Source organism: Nerophis lumbriciformis, linkage group LG12 (assembly GCF_033978685.3).
Source record: "Nerophis lumbriciformis linkage group LG12, RoL_Nlum_v2.1, whole genome shotgun sequence".
Taxonomy (NCBI): domain Eukaryota; kingdom Metazoa; phylum Chordata; class Actinopteri; order Syngnathiformes; family Syngnathidae; genus Nerophis; species Nerophis lumbriciformis.
Window position 1 is genome coordinate 6,730,001 of NC_084559.2, and position 16,649 is coordinate 6,746,649.

Consider the following 16,649-nt stretch of genomic DNA (forward strand, 5'->3'; position numbering starts at 1 on the left):
TTGAAATGAGTTTGGTCGGTTGACAAATTAAGTACCGTATTTTTCGGACTATAAGTCGCAGTTTTTTTTATAGTTTGGCCAAGGTTGCGACTTATACTCTGGAGCGACTTATGTGTGAAATTATTAACACATTACCGTAAAATATCAAATAATATTATTTAGCTTATTCACGTAAGAGACGTAAAAGACTTCATGGGATTTAGCGATTAGGAGTGACTGATTGTTTGGTAAATGTATAGCATGTTCTATATGTTATAGTTATTTGAATGACTCTTACCATAATATGTTACGTTAACATACCAGGCATGTTCTCAGTTGGCTATTTATGCCTCATATAACGTACACTTATTCAGCCTGTTGTTCATTATTTTTTACTTCTTTTAAATTGCCTTTCAAATGTCTATTCTTGGTGTTGGGTTTTATCAAATAAATTTCCCCCAAAAATGCGACTTATATATGTTTTTTTCCTTCTTTGTTATGCATTTTTGGCCGGTGAGACTTATACTCCGGAGCGACTTATACTCCGAAAAATACGGTAGTTGAGTGTCCAAAAACGGGACAAAATACAAATAAGAATAAATAGAAGGATTTGGGTGCAAAATAACATAAAAACATGCAGAAGATACGGTACATTAAATGTACATGTAATATGATCATCTGCACCAAAACTCTTCTGTGTAAGAACTCTTCAGTAGTCACACAATGAATAGTTTACTGCTGAATCCCTTCAATATTTTATCCTGTGCATTTCCAAATCTTACTTGTGTTTTTATAACATTCTAAACCAAACCTAAAGACATATGTCAGTCAGATTTCAAATAATTCAACTTTTACTTTATAATAATATGATAAAAAAATATATATAATAATAGCAGATGACTGAATAATACCTTCAGTTTGGATTGATTATGTGATAAAGAGTCTTGTGCATGTCAGTATTGATTATGCTGGAATAGTCGACCATAAAGTGGGAATGTTCTGCAAGTGACACTGGCTAAGCTTCAGCAACCAGGAAAAATTGCTTCAGATTTTGAAAGTGGTGCACTGCAAAGCTGAAAATGTACTTTTGACCTGGAAGGATGTGACATTTTTGTAAGCGTGCACGACTTTAAAAATCTGGCCTTTTGAGGAATGAATGAGGCGAAAGGAGACGAGAGATACAAAACCAAACTGCAAAAACAACTTACTTTCAAAAGTGACCCTCCTTCTCTCTGAAAGGTGTATGGAAGAAAAAGGATAGTAAGGGGAAACTCTTGTATGTGTGAGTTTAATTTTTGTGTCTATATGTGTTGGTCAGGGCCGGCTTGTTTAGTCCAGTATTTGGCATCTTGAATCTTGAAACATGGGTCATCCATTGTCTCCTCACTCACCTTCAGGCGTCGCAGCCTCCTTCCTGCGCCCGGAGTTGGACGGTGCCAGGTTGGCTGGAACCTGCTGGTGCTCAGGAGACTTCACCATGGCAGATATCAACATCTGTTGTCGTGCTGTGGCTGGCGTGGTGGCGTTGCTATAATCTTTATACTGGAGCGCTGGGGATGGGAGTCATTCACAACAGTCTATTTACCATACATTCTTTCATTTGTGGCATTTGGACAGCTGCAAAGAGATTTGGCACTACATGTTAGGTGGCGGTATTGGTGGTCATTTTCGTGAAGAAGAAGTTTCATTCCCATCGCTACTTTTATTCATACGCATGCGGCCCGTTAAGCTTTTCAATCTGGCCCGCCGGACATTCAGAAACATTTTTTTTTAGATCTTTAAGATGGAAACTGTAGCTGCCATTATGATGTGCAGTGATGTTTTCAAATCAAGGGTTGGAATTGGGGGTTAAATCACCAAAAATTATTCCCAGACGCGGCGCCGCTGCTGCCCACTGCTCCCCTCACCTCCCAGGGGGTGAAGAAGAGGATGGGTCAAATGCAGAGGACAAATTTCACCACACCTAGTGTGTGTGTGACAAGCATTGCTACTTTAACTTAACTTTAACTTTACACATACAAACTGTAGCACACAAAAAAGCACATTTAATTAAAACAACCTTATTATAGTCTTACCTTTGCTTATAAGTACGGGAACAGTGGTGTTCGTGTTGGAGGAGTTGTGAATGAATGAAATATGAATTCCGTGCTGCAGTCTGCAGGTGTACCTAATGTTGTGTCCCTGCAGTCGTTCACGGCTCCTCCGGCGCGAGCATTGTTGTTTTTGCACTTTTTGGCTTCTTGTTAAATGACTTTTTTTGGGTGGATTCGGAGGGTTTGGGTGTGGGCTTTGGTTGGTGTGGCGCTCCCGTCGGGGGGTACACTCTGCGCGGGGGTGCATTAACCGGCACCAGGAGGCGGTATTACTGCAAACCTCACACAGTGCGTCTTCGCAGCCGTTTTATGATTGCTCAGCACAAGAAATACTTTACACACATACAGTTGTTGACAAAATGCACTGTACATTATATACCTCAGCTAACTAAACTATGGAAATGTATAATATAATTCATATAGCAATACGGTCTCACTGCACAGCAGGCCAGCAGTTAGCCAGTCCGCAATCCATGGTGAGGCACAACTGAGTGACGTGCCTCAACTGGCTGCTGATCACCGCACCGTCTCTTCTCAGTATTTGAACGGCAAATGTGAAAATTCAGCGATTTTTAAAAAAAATTATCTAAAACTGGTGAAGTTAAATGAAAAATAACTTTATAGTATAATCACTGAATACATATAACAATTTAATTAATTTGTTTTCTTTTTACATTTTTTTTCTTTCCATGATGTCAGGTGAGGCCCCGCCTCACCTGCCTCTAGTGACCGCACGTCACTGTCTTGAACTATACAAAGTATTTCAATGGTTGGAATCTGCGCTTTTGCATGATATACTAGTTACTATGGTAATATAATTAGTTACTATGGTCATCTAATTAGTTACTATGGTAATCAAATTAGTTACTATGGTCATCTAATTAGTTACTATGGTCATCTAATTAGTTACTATGGTAATCTAAGTCACAGCAGCTCAGACGAGGCACCAAGCAGTGTGGGTGGGGAGCGTTTCCAGAGCGGCCAGCCTGAAATGCGGGTGTCAGGGACAGACGCGGAAGAAGATTTTTACAACAAAGTTCTAAAGCTTAGTGATATATCAGATTGTAGGTGTGTTTATTCTTTACCCTTCACGTTCATATTTCGCTGTATTTGTTGCGTTTTGCTTGATTGTAAAATATGTGACGTTCATATGTTGTTTATATTTAGTGTTTTATCGTCCATAGTAAATATTGTAAATCCCACATTCTTTATTTTCACGTTAATTCTGGGTGTCTCATTCAGTATAAATTTTTTTAATTCCATTCCATTTTTTTAAGGCGGTCTGTCATAATGTTTTTAGCTTTCAATCAGACTTTATTGTGAGTTTTTGAATTAGTGTTTCTAAAAAATAGAACCCAAGCACATATACTGTACAGCAGATTTTCACGTCTTGTGTGTGTGTATGTGTCGTCCCCCAGACACATTTTGTTCACAAAATTTGGTCCCCCGAGTCAAAATAATTGCCCAGGCCTGCTCTAAAGTAACTACTCTACCCACCTCTGATCTTAACTCATTAGTTCATATGCACCTGATCTGCAAGAGAATAAGAAGAAGTAGCAGCGTGGATTAGCGTTGGTGTTTTCGTAAACAGACTTTTTGGTACGAGGCTGTTGGTTCAGTACAGAGGCGTACTGAATTCCCACAAAATACACATCAAAAGTGAACGACAGGAAGTGTTTCTGCGTTGTGCATTAACTCGGTAATCAAATGCAAGCGGTCAGAGAGCGCAGGTGCAGATATGGAGGTCAACGGATTCAAGGAACATTTCTTGTCATACCAGCAAACAGAGACATGAGATGACACAACATTAATTTTACCAGTATTTAAATTACAACTGCCGTGAAAGATGAGGTGTAGAAGTGTGCAGAACACCACCATAAGGTGCAGCCCAGCCTGTGACTAGCAGGAGTCATAATGAGTCATGGGGGGCCAGCTGACATGGCAGAGCCTGGAAATACTCTACCATCATTTGGGAACGCTTTGCCTTCCCAAACAAATACGTAAACCAAAGATTTTTTTTTATGGGCATAAAGGCATAAAAAAACAAATACATCTTAACTGTAACAATAGCTAATGAATTACTTTTACGTACGTTACAACGCCAATACTGATAGGTGTGATGAAACATGGCATGCTACTTTTGAGGTGGATGTATGTCAACATATAGCATCAGTAGTCAGTCAGTAACTATACCAACACAACAACTACTACTTAAAACTACTACCAAGGGCAAGGATTAATGAACAATTAATTGAAATGATAACCGGGGGGTATGGTATTTTTTTATAATTTTTTTTGTCATTAAAAAATACAATCATGTCTGCTTACGGACTGTATCTCTGCAGACTGTATTGATCTATATTGATATATAATGTAGGAACCAGAAATATTAATAACAGAAAGAAACAACCCTTTTGTGCGAATTAGTGTGAATGGGGGAGGGAGTTTTTTTGGGTTGGTGCACTAATTGTAAGTGCATCTTGTGTTTTTTATGTTGATTTAGTAAAAAAAAAAAATTATTATTTTTTATTTTTTATTTCTTGTGCGGCCCGGTACCAAACGATCCAGGGACCAGTGGTTGGGGACCACTGATGTAATCTACATGATTATCATGGCCTGTTTCTGCACAAGGAGAGACACAGCCACTAAAGAATGCACGTTCAATCGCTTTTGCAGTGAGCACATTCAACAAGAGCTGCCATCTTGTACAAGTCACTTTCCGTGGACTGCCAATGCTGCGCTAACAAAGCTCCCCGGTCTGTACTGACGTCAAATGTCACTTGGCAACATGCGCCACGTTTTAATGGCGCACACTAACGCAATCTGATCTCTCCATGGCATACGCCAAATATATATATTTTTTTATTCATTTAAAGTAACATAATAAATACTTTTCCAAGACATTAATTACATTTACTGAGAGTGATTCCATTAGTAATTCATTTAAATAGTAACCAAAATTACTTTTAAAAAGTAATTTATTAACACAGTATTTTCCGGACCATAGGGCGCACTGCCGATGAATGGTCTATATTTGATCTTTTTTCATACATAAAGTGCACCGGATTATAGAGCGCATTAAAAGAGTCATATTAATATTATTTTTTTTCTAAATGTAAAAGACTTCCCTGTGGTCTACATAACATGTAATGGTGGTTCTTTGGTCAAAATGTTGCATTGATGATGTTTTACAGATCATCTTCAAGCCGCTTTCTAACAGTCGCTTCAGGATGCGCCGTTTTGTGGGCGGTCTTATTTACGTGGCTCACCTTCGACAGCGTCTTCTCCCCGTCATCTTTGTTGTAGCGGTGTAGCGTGCAAGGACGGGAGTGGAAGGAGTGTCAAAAGATGGAGCTAACTGTTTTAATGACATTCACACTTTACTTCAATCAATAATGCAGCATCTTCTCATCCGGAAACAAAAACAAGGCCGGAAATGTGTCCCGTGAAAAACCGTCCGACCGGAACTGGCTAATAACTAAAGTTGCTTGGGTGAATAATGTAAACTCACTACACCGGTATGTTTTAGCGCTTTCATGGCGAGTTTACTGACAGATATAAGTAAGAACTTTACACTACTTTATATTAGAAATGGCAACATCAAAGGATGAATGTCCCATAACAAAAGAAGACAGAGGAAAAGAAGAAGCTTATCGACTACCGCGTCGGCACGGACTACATAGGCGCAATTTTTCAGGATTTATGCAGATCCCAAATACAGATCAGCAGGTACCAGAAGGTAAGAAAAGTTGCTTTTGCATAATATTGCGAAACAAAACGCCAGATAATATGTCTTACCATATACACACACCATAATAATACTCCTATGTTGAAGCACAGTACAATCCATCAAGCAGTGCGGCTTTATAGCTTACCAAAGTTGTGGTAAAACATTTTGATAGATTTTTGAGTGCCGTGTGTAATGTTTTTATATTTTCAATGGAACGCATACAATTTTGGTGTTGTTTACTTGAGTCATATTGCCATCATAGTTCAGTCTACACGTATCTCTTATGTATGACTGCCATCTACTGCTCACACTTATTACACCATGTACCAAATAAAATACGGTAATAATAACACAAAGATGTGTCTTTAAATATATGTTTAAATGTTTTACATGCACATTGCCATTAATGCAAATTAGATATGACATCATCTGGATCAAACCAACCACTACAAATAGATAACATTGCTTCTAAGCGGCGACTTAGCTGATATTTACTTTTTTTAGCAAATTGATTTGTTTCTTTGCTCCTCTCAGCATCTCAAAAATAACTATTTCAGAATTTAGACCCAGTTCCCATGGCAACGGTGTGAGAGAGAAATAACTGACCCAAACTTACTGATGGACTTTTTTTCTGTCCATTTGTAGAAGAGAAGATAAATTGCTGCAGGACACTGTTCTCACCTTCTTCTTTCAACGACCGCAATTCTGCTCTCATTTTCTGAAGAGCATCTTCAAGCTCAGTGCAGCGAATTCGTTCTTTGTCCAGTGCCACCTTCATGTCACTGTACTGCAGGGGGACTGGCTGGATGGTGGGCACAGGGGAGACTTGACCCGGACTCTGTCCCTGGACCTGGGCCTGAGCAGCTATGGCAGTCAACAGGTCCTCACGTCGACGTCCAAAAAGACCCTGAAGGATCGGCAATTAAAAAATTAGAAGTTCGACTTATGGCGGTGCAAAGAGGTTCGAGGGAATATAAACAACCATTTATACAGAGTGATTCATACTTAATTGCACATTTATAATCAAGTAATTAGCAGTCCTTGTCAGATTCCTTCAAATGAGTCCCTTGAATATTTTACATACATACAATAGGAAGTAAAAGCATTTAGTATTAGCTCTGGAAGAAGAAGAATTATATCCTACTGAGAACCAGCATGTTTTGGTCAATTTTTGTTGTTGTCAGAGTAACACATTTTAGAAAACAATTAGTGCTGTTTTGCAAAACAAAAATTAATACGCACGATAAGGTCGGTGGCTCACAAAAGGGTATTCAAGCTGTTGAGTAAAAGCCATGTGATAACATAAGGGAGCGTGACACATAAATGCAATTCATTTCTCTCAGTCCAATGTTGTGAAATGTACTCGGGTTGGGGGACCGATCCAAATATCTACAGTTTCGATTCCAAAGATAGTATCAATATCAGATCAATACTAGCGTGTACCATTTTATTTACAAACCCCAAAACCAGTGAAGTTGGTACCTTGTGTAAATGGTAAATAAAAACAGAATACAATGATTTGCAAATCCTTTTTAACTTATATTCAATTGAATAGACTGCAAAGACAAGATATTTAGAGTTCACACTGAGAAACTTAACTATTTTTTTGCAAATATATCATTTGGAATTTGATGCCTGCAACATCGTTAAAAAAAGCTGGGAAAAAAACGGAGAAAGTTGAGGCATGCTCATCAAACACTTATTTGGAACATGCCACAGGTGAACAGGCTAATTGGGGACAGGTGGGTGCCATGATTGGGTATAAAAGCAGCTTCACCACTTTGTCAACAAATGCGTGATTAAATTGTCCAACAGTTTAACAACAACATTTCTCAACCAGCTATTGCAAAGAATTTAGGGATTTCACCATCTACGGTCCTTAATATCATCAAAAGGTTTAGAGAATCTGGAGAAACCACTGCACGTAAGCAATGATATTACGGACCTTGGATCCCTCAGGCAGTACTGCATCAAAAAGCAACATCAGTGTGTAAAGGATATCACCACATGGGCTCAAGAACACTTCACAAAACCACTGTCAGTAACTACAGTTGTTCGCTACATCTGTAAGTGCAAGTTAAAACTCTACTATGCAAAGCCAAAGCCAATTATCAACAACACCCAGAAACACCACCGGCTACGCTGGGCCCGAGCTCATTTAAGATGGACTGATGCAAATTGAGAAAGTGTTCTGTGGTCTGACGAGTCCACATTTCAAATTGTTTTTGGAAACTGTGGACGTCGTGTCCTCCTGAACAAAGAGGAAAATAACCATCCGGATTGTTCTAGGCGCAAAGTTCAAAAGGCAGCATCTGTGATGGTATGGGGGTGTATTAGTGCCCAAGGCATGGGTAACTTAAACATCTGTGAAGGCACCATTAATGCTAAAAGGTACATACAGGTTTTGGAGCAACACATGTTGTCATCCAAGCAACCGTATCATGGACGCCCCTGCTTATTTCAGCAAGACAATGCCAAGCCACGTGTTACAACAGCGTGGATTCATAGTAAAAGAGTGCGGGTACTAGACTGGCCTGCCTGTAGTCCAGACCTGTCTCCCATTGACAATATGTGACGCATTATGAAGCCTAAAATAGCAGAAGGGAGACTGTTGAACAACTTAAGCTGTACATCAAGCAAGAATGGGAAATAATTCCACTTCAAAAATGTGTCTCCTCAGTTCCCAAACGTTTACTGAGTGTTGTTAAAAAAAAGGCCATGTGTAACACAGTGGTAAAAATGCCACTGTGCCAATTTCTTGCAATGTGTTGCTGCCATTAAATTCCTAAGTTAATGATTATTTGCAAAAAAAATATATGTTTCTCAGTGTGAACATTAAATATCTTGTCTTTGCAGTCTATTTAATTGAATATAAGTTGAAAAGGATTTGCAAATCATTGTATTCTGTTTTTATTTACCATTTACACAACGTGCCAACTTCACTGGTTTTGGGTTTTGTACTTGGTATCTGATCAAAACCGACATTTGCAGTATCGGTCACCCCTACTACTTAGAAACAATACAACTAAGTAAAGAAAGTCATGTCACCTTTTTCTTCTTTGAACCACCGTGGGCTTGGGTCTGGAGAAAGTCTATGAGCTTGGTCTGCTGGGTGATAGTGCCCTCCATTTTCACCTTCTCATGGGAGTATACAGCCTGCAGGTGGAGCTAAGTGAACATCACTACTGCCATGAATGTCTCGTTAAATACTTGGCTTCACATAGAAAGACAAATAAGGGTGAAGACATGCAAACATAGGTGACACATTTTTTTGCTGTTCAAATAAGGAGAGAAACCACATGAGCCAACATCTAACTATTGGGAAGATGAAATGAATATGAACATGGTGGAGTGGTGACCGCTTTGGTACCCTGCTCTCAAAACTACAAACCAGGAAAACAGCAGTACTCTCATAGATTGTATGTTATCACCACAGAAAGCAGCAATGTACTGTATGATTTTTCTCCAAGTATAATTAGTATGACGTATAAAAGGGGCTGTTTGCAACTTGTTTAAAGTTACATTTTACAAATCAAAAACATAAAAAGACCACCAGTGGCTGGCTTACTGTATATTACCATTAGTGGTTTAGGAGAACATATTTAATAAATACATTTCTATATTTGTCACAATTAAAAGTTAAACTTTGTCAACACTTGAACCGAAAGGATGTTTACTACAATACACGTCGACATAAACAGACCAATTTTTCAAAGAACTGACCCCTCTGGCTCTCAAATTGTAGTCAACCAAAGCAGTTTTTAGATTTTCTAAAACTGAGACGCACTCTGGACGCCCCATGTGTTAATATGGTCATGCATAAAGAAAATTATATGAGTCAATAGGTAGCAGCACCTGGATGTTCTCCAGCTGATATTCCAGGTCAGTTCTTTCAGTTTTTAGTAAGTCAGTCTGGTCCAGGGCATCCTGTAGTCCCTGGGTCAGTCGAAAAATGTGTGCCTTCTGTGCATCCATCTGCTGCTGCACCTTCTCTTGCTATAAAAAAAACAGCAGGTTATCATAATCAGTTTTCCATACTGTATGTGTTTTGTCTATTGTGACTTTTAATCTTAATCATGATTCATCATGATTTTAATCTTAATCATGATTCGTGTAAACAAAATGAGAAAACTCTTAATGGACCTCATCCAACAGTCGCTGTTTCAGATCTCTCTCACTCTCCAGCTTTTGCTGCAAAGTGCGAGCATTCATCTCCAGTATTGCATGCTTCTTCTCCAAATCATTCAGCTATGGAAAAAAAAACACTCAATTGTTTACGACCAAAAATGTGTGCAATACAATAACAGAATGCAAATGCTCACAGTCTCTGTGAGACTCTCAGCTTTGAGTTTCTGGTCTTTGAGGATCTGCTGGAGTGCCAGAATCTCCGCTTTGTGCTCCTTAACTGCCTGGTCCACAGCCTGGCGAGACTCTGAGCTGCGCTGCTCTGCACGGAGCCTAGGAGATACAGAGAACTATTATCTATCCATCAATTTTCTATACTGCTTATCCTCATTAGGAACATGGGCGAGCTGGAGCCTATCCCAACTGATGTTGGGTGAAAGGTGACTGTGTCTAATCAGCAGTGCTGGGACTGTAACGCCGTTATTTTCGGCAGTAACTATTAGTCTAACGCGTTATTTTTTTATATTCAGTAACTCAGTTACCGTTACTACATGATGCGTCACTGCGTTATTTTTTTATGTAGTATCGGCTAGAAACAGAAGATCTGAGTATGTTTTATTGGAGCGCTGCGGTGTCGTTCTGTGTCACAAGGAAAAGAAGAGGCGCGCTTTGTGTGGGTGGGGGCAGGGGGGCCGTGTCTGTGTTTACTAACAAGACTGTTGTGTTTTTATTTCCCTGCCTTCTCTTGTGTTGTGATGTGTTTCCGCAGCTCATTAGTCTCCAGCGAGGGGCGGACACTAAGGCACACCTGCAACCTATTTCCACCGAGGACTATTTAAGCTCACCTCCCACAGCTGGCTCTTGTCGGTTAATTTATCCTGCACCTTCCACGTGCACGTGCCTGCTTCGCCTCGTCAGTCCTGGTATGTTGTTTTTCCTTAGTCCTGTAATTCCTAACGTTGTTGTGTTTGTTTCCTAGCCTCCTTGAGGCAACAAGGACTTTACCCTGTGTTTCAGTGTGCCCTGGCTTCTCCCCCTGCCGACCACTGAGGAACCTGTTTCATTTAAGTATTCATGGTGTGCACTTCTGCCCCATCGCTTTTTGTTACACTTTTTGGACTCATTAAATGTATTCCCTTTTTGTTATTCAAACTTGCCTCTCGTCTCTGCATCCCGGGGTCACCCCCTTGACCAGTTCCTAACAAAGACATGGCAGAGCCAGAAGTCGAGTTTCTTAACATGGAGATATTCTCACTACTTTTCTTTTGTCGAGCACAAAGAAAAGAACATTTTAGTTAAATGTAAGTTGTGTCTTGGATCAAAGATCCTATCTACTGCCCAAAACAGCAATTCAAATCTACTGAAACAGCTACAAAAGCAACATACTTCGACAAAGCTAGTAAAGAGAGACACACTTCACCTCCACCTTCAACAGCGGCTGGATTTTAACAGAGGGACTGCTAGCCAGGACAACATTGAGAGAGCCATTGCAGCGTATGTGCTAGAAGACATGCATGCTATTTCTACAGTGTAGTCACCCGATTTCAGGCAGCTGGACACAGTGGACAGTGAGTACATAAACATGGAAAGCGAGCTAAAGAAAACACTCAAAACTCTGCCTCTGCTCATCATTCAGCACTGAAGGTACACACACACGCTGTCAATTCTCTTATATACTCTTTCATTCTAGACTTCTAGAGTGTTTGATTATCACATCACTCTAAATGTATAGACTATAAAGTTCACAAACATAAAGAGGGATCCTAGTGGGCCAGGCCAATCTTTCCTTATCTCTAAACTAAAACTGGGGAAATGTGTAGATTGTAATGGGCTTCAGTACAGTGTTGCTCTCATGAAGACATGATTTTATTTCCGAATTCCTTGAGAGAAAAAAAATGCCTGGTTAGGCTTTGCCTATGTCATGTGTGCCTTCCTTGGGTGAAGCCAGGTTTACAGCTATGTTGTGACATGTTGTTATTATGCGGTTTGTTACTTATGTATGTTATGTTGCAGCTATTTAAAATAGTTTTGTCAATTTGTTCTGGCCTGAAATAAATTGGTCCTTTGTAGACCACATTGCTTAGCAGAGTTCAGTGATGCAAATGCATGCCAAGTTGATCAACAGATTGTATTATTCTCCAGTGCAATAACAGTACTGAAATGAAAGCTAAAAGGGCATTAATGGGAGCCTTAAAAAAAAAAAAGAAGAAAAAAATAAGTAACTAAATAGTTACGTTTCACAGTAACGCATTACTTTTTGGTGTAAGTAACGGAGTTACTTTTGAAATAAAGTAACTAGTAACTGTAACTAGTTACTGGTTTTCAGTAACTAACCCAACACTGCTAATCAGTATACAATGTGTTTTACGGAAGCCCGAGTACTCGAACAAAACCCATGCGAGCACAAGGAAAGCATGTTTACAAATTTCCAAATCTTAAAAAATGTCTTCTCGTGGTAGATAAACGACTCCATATTGACTATTGACTTAAGAAAAGTAGCCTTTGCTACTGTTCTTACCTACTAAATGTCTCTTAAGTGCGAGATAGTGTTTGAATACCAAATGATCCTTGCCCACATCAACTAAAAACATGTTTGGAAATAAATATTCAGAACACCAAGTGGTAAACCCTTGAGGGAATATGCTGGAACCTTTTGAATCCAGTGTGTGTAGGTGGAGGCAAGCAACAACATTAATAGCAAACAACACCTACCATTGTAGAGAATGTCAAGGCATTTTTTCCCTGGATATATAACAGATACTGTACAGTCATTACATTACATCAATGCTTACTGATGGTTGTTTGACAACCAAAACATTTGGAGGTTGCTCTTTCATCATTCACAAAAATGGATGACGCTGACTTCTTTTGACATAGAGTCGACGTCATAAATAGAGAAGAATAAAATGTACACTCCAAAATCACAAAAGGTTATTTAAATCAGTTATTGCAATGTGCTTGCTCATCTGTTGCTTGATCTCGTATCTTGAGAACATTTTGAGCTTCTCATATCTGTCTAATGCTGTGATGAATTGTTTCTCTCCAATACATAAGCTAAAAAGAGATAAGACATGACTGAGACAAAGGAGGTTGAGTTGAGACAACCATTTGAGCAATACTTGAGAAGTGGGATACACTGAGGAGAGCTCATATATGTATGCCACTGATCTCAATTGTACTTACCTGCTCTGTTTCTCTGTATCCAACATTCTTTGGACATCCCTGGTCCTCCTTTCAGCCTGGTTCTTCTCCTCTTCTAGTGTTGCCCTCCAGGCGTCCCACTGCCTCTCCTTCTCCAGCAGCTCATCATTTAAGCTTTCAAGTTCCACAACCTGCTCCTCCAACATGGTGCATGTGGTCTTTAGTGTCCCAAGGTTCTGGTAATAAGACACACATAACACAAAAGGTAAAGATATTTGTGTTTTTAGTTGATTATGTCGTTCTTGGTGCCACGTTTGTAAGGTACATGCATTTTGGGACTGTATTTATATTATTCACATGTGAATATCAAAATGCCGAGGCAAAAATTTCCACATCAACACCGTATGAAAACATTTTTGATTTTTTTAGTTGTGATTTCCTTCTCTGCATGAAAGTTTAAAAGTAGCATATATTAATGCAGTATGAAGAAGAATGTTTTAATGTAGACATGCAAGCCTTGAAAGAAAATTTTGAAAATCAGGACTACATTTCCTGCAAATGGGTGCATTTCTACCCTATATTTTAACTTTAGATTTATTCTCATATCAAACTCTTTTGGCTGTCTTTTTGACACTTACATCCGGCGCCCCCCTCCACACCCCGGATTATAAATAATGTAAATAATTCAATGTGATTATCTTGTGCGATGACTGTATTATGATGATAGTATATATCTGATAGTATATATCTGTATCATGAATCAATTTAAGTGGACTCCGACTTAAACAAGTTGAAAAACTTATTTGGGTGTTACCATTTAGTGGTCAATTGTACGAAATATGTACTTCACTGTGCAACCTACTAATAAAAGTCTCAATCAATCAAAACACATAGAATCATCATACTGCTGTGATTATATGCATCAAGTGTTCATTCAAGGCTAAGGCAAAATATCGAGATATATATCGTATATCGCAATATGGCCTTAAAATATCGCAATATTAAAAAAAGGCCATATCGCCCAGCCCTAGTTCAATGATGCCATTTCTGTTTGTCATGTATAATTTTGTCTATTTTGTGTTTATCCTTGAATAAACAGGTCAGTTTCTTGTTACCAACCATTGTGTATTATTCAAACTCCCCTAATTCAGCTGGCTAGTTGTTATCAAGAGTAATAAAACCCTTTTCAACATGATTCTGACAACTAAGTAGGCTAAATAACTTTAAACTTTAATACATGCTCGGATAGGCCTGTATCGGTATCGGTCAGCATCGGTATCAGGTCGGAAGTGCAAAAACAATATCGGTATCGGATCGGAAGTGCAAAAACCTGGATCGGGACAGCCCTATTATTTATATTATTCACATGTAAAAAATACCTAAGTGTTTATTGTGAGCAAACTGTGGTGCTGAATTTCCCCCAGGGATCAATAAAGTACTTTCTATTCTATTCTCTAAAGTTAGGATCAAGTAATCCAAACATGTTTTATTTGGAGACCCTTGGTCACACTTGGTCTAGGATGTTTTACCAACAAGATGCAAACAGCACTCCATGGCTTCCTGGCACATTAGCTAGAATTTAGAAAACATTTTTAAATTGTAGATTGCAAAACTGATTGACACCAACATTGGATATTTTTCTCTTTGGTGTGAATATAAATAACTATTTATATTCACAACCATTTTAAAGTATGCAGTGTTTGCCATACATTCATTTATTTGTGGCGGGCTGATACCAAGGTACACCCTTAAAATCTATAGCAAGAAGATTTGTATTTAAATGGTAAATGGTCTGTATTTATATAGCGCCTAAATATACCTGGAATGATACCCAAAGCCCTTTCCGTTATACATCACACTCACTCATTTACACACACATTCACACACTGATGGCAGAAGCTGCCATGCAAAGCGCTAAACACGACCCATCAGGAGCAGTTTGCGTTTCGGTGTCATGCTAAGGGACACCTCGTCATGAGCTCCAACCTGTAACTCTGCTGTTACAAGATGGCCACTCTTCCCACTGAGCCCTGCCGCCCCAGATGATGCATCTAATTGATGCATCATTTTATATTGAAATAAAAATAGTGAAACCTGTTTAAGTCAAAGGTGGGTGCATAAGAGATAAGTACAAAACAAAGATAAATGTTACATTTCTGGTTTTGGCCTGCCTGTTGTTCCTGGCTGTGTCTTGCTCTTTTCTCTCTCTCGCCCCTCAGTTGCCATGGCACCAGTGGAAGGCGGTAGAATTCACCACACCTGACTGCAAGTACCACCAACTTCTTAAGCTGTGGCCTGCACCTGCCTGTTGCTGTTTTTTTACCCCCTCATTAACGCCATGGAAATATTAGGAATGTTATTAATTATTATCATTAGGAACTCATTTTGTTGATTAGTTAGTGAATTACAAAAAACAAACAAAAACAAAGAAGAGTAACTTTATCCAAATGGTCATGACACTTTCCACACTAAAAGAGGCCATGGTAAGACCTTCATTTTTGATAAATTGTCCAAAGTGGAGCAACAAAGCTTTGAGAGCATGCATATTGGAAACTTAAACCCATATATCACTGATACCCTGATGTCTATTATAATTAATGATTATTAAAGTTAAAGTACCAATGATTGTCACACACACACACACTAGGTGTGGCGAAATTATTCTCTGCATTTGACCCATCACCCTTGATCACCCCCTGGGAGGTGAGGGGAGCAGTGAGCAGCAGCAGTGGCCGCGCCCGGGAATCATTTTTGGTGATTTAACCCCCAATTCCAACCCTTGATGTTGAGTGCCAAGCAGGGAGGTAATGGGTCCCATTTTTATAGTCTGGTATAACTCGGCTGGGGTTTGAACTCTCAACCTACCGATCTCAGGGGGGACACTAACCACTAGGCCACTGAGTAGGTCAATTATTAAATTTGACGGATGAATTATATCCGTAAATGTAATGTAAAATAGCACCACTTTCCACAAATATTTGTCAGTCAGTAATGACTAAGTACACAAGCAAGCAGACATAGGGAAGATTAGTGTTGCCAACTTAGCAGCATTGTCTCTCTTGGCTGTAGGCAAAGGCGGTCGCATTCCCTCCCCACCTACTCAGTGGCCTAGGTATAGTAGTATATAGTACAGTATAATTTGTCTATAAAATTGAAAGCTTATTATCATATCCTTTTTCTGTCTTGCCTCTTGGTGAGGGCGGTCGCATTTTTCTCCGCTCCCTCATTCCCTGCTTGCTTTCTTCGTGCCCTTGTCCTGTCTGAACTTTTTTGAAGCCTCTTTCTTTGCGCTGTCCTCAAATCTAAACATCAAACATGGATATGGTCAGCTGGACTCTCGACGCAATTGACAAAGTCTTTTCGACAAGGAAAAGAGGTTCTGGGGAGCCTGGTTGCCCTGATGGAACCATTGCTGCGGGGTAGGTGAGAGACTTCTGGGATAAATGGAGAATCATGTGCCTCTCAGTCCTTTCCATCGAGGACGTGGAAGACATCTACCTATTTGGAACCGTGATCGCGGTGCACCTGCTGATTGGACTGGGCATTGCTCTGGTGTATCGTCAAATTCGGAAGACGATGGC

At 39.5% G+C, this 16,649-nt stretch overlaps 1 protein-coding gene across 1 annotated transcript in view; it reads right to left on the bottom strand.

Annotated features, from left to right (window-relative positions):
* The window catches only part of LOC133595493 (citron Rho-interacting kinase-like), a 155,336-nt gene that overhangs the window by 41,612 nt on the left and 97,075 nt on the right, over positions 1-16,649 (bottom strand). The window contains exons 19-26 of the mRNA XM_072914262.1: positions 13,111-13,304; positions 10,125-10,260; positions 9,946-10,050; positions 9,658-9,798; positions 8,851-8,958; positions 6,484-6,709; positions 1,371-1,529; positions 1,188-1,211 (exon numbers count right to left, since the gene is read on the bottom strand). Coding sequence (XP_072770363.1) covers positions 1,188-1,211; positions 1,371-1,529; positions 6,484-6,709; positions 8,851-8,958; positions 9,658-9,798; positions 9,946-10,050; positions 10,125-10,260; positions 13,111-13,304 — 1,093 coding nt within the window. The remainder of the gene's footprint in view (positions 1-1,187; positions 1,212-1,370; positions 1,530-6,483; positions 6,710-8,850; positions 8,959-9,657; positions 9,799-9,945; positions 10,051-10,124; positions 10,261-13,110; positions 13,305-16,649) is intronic.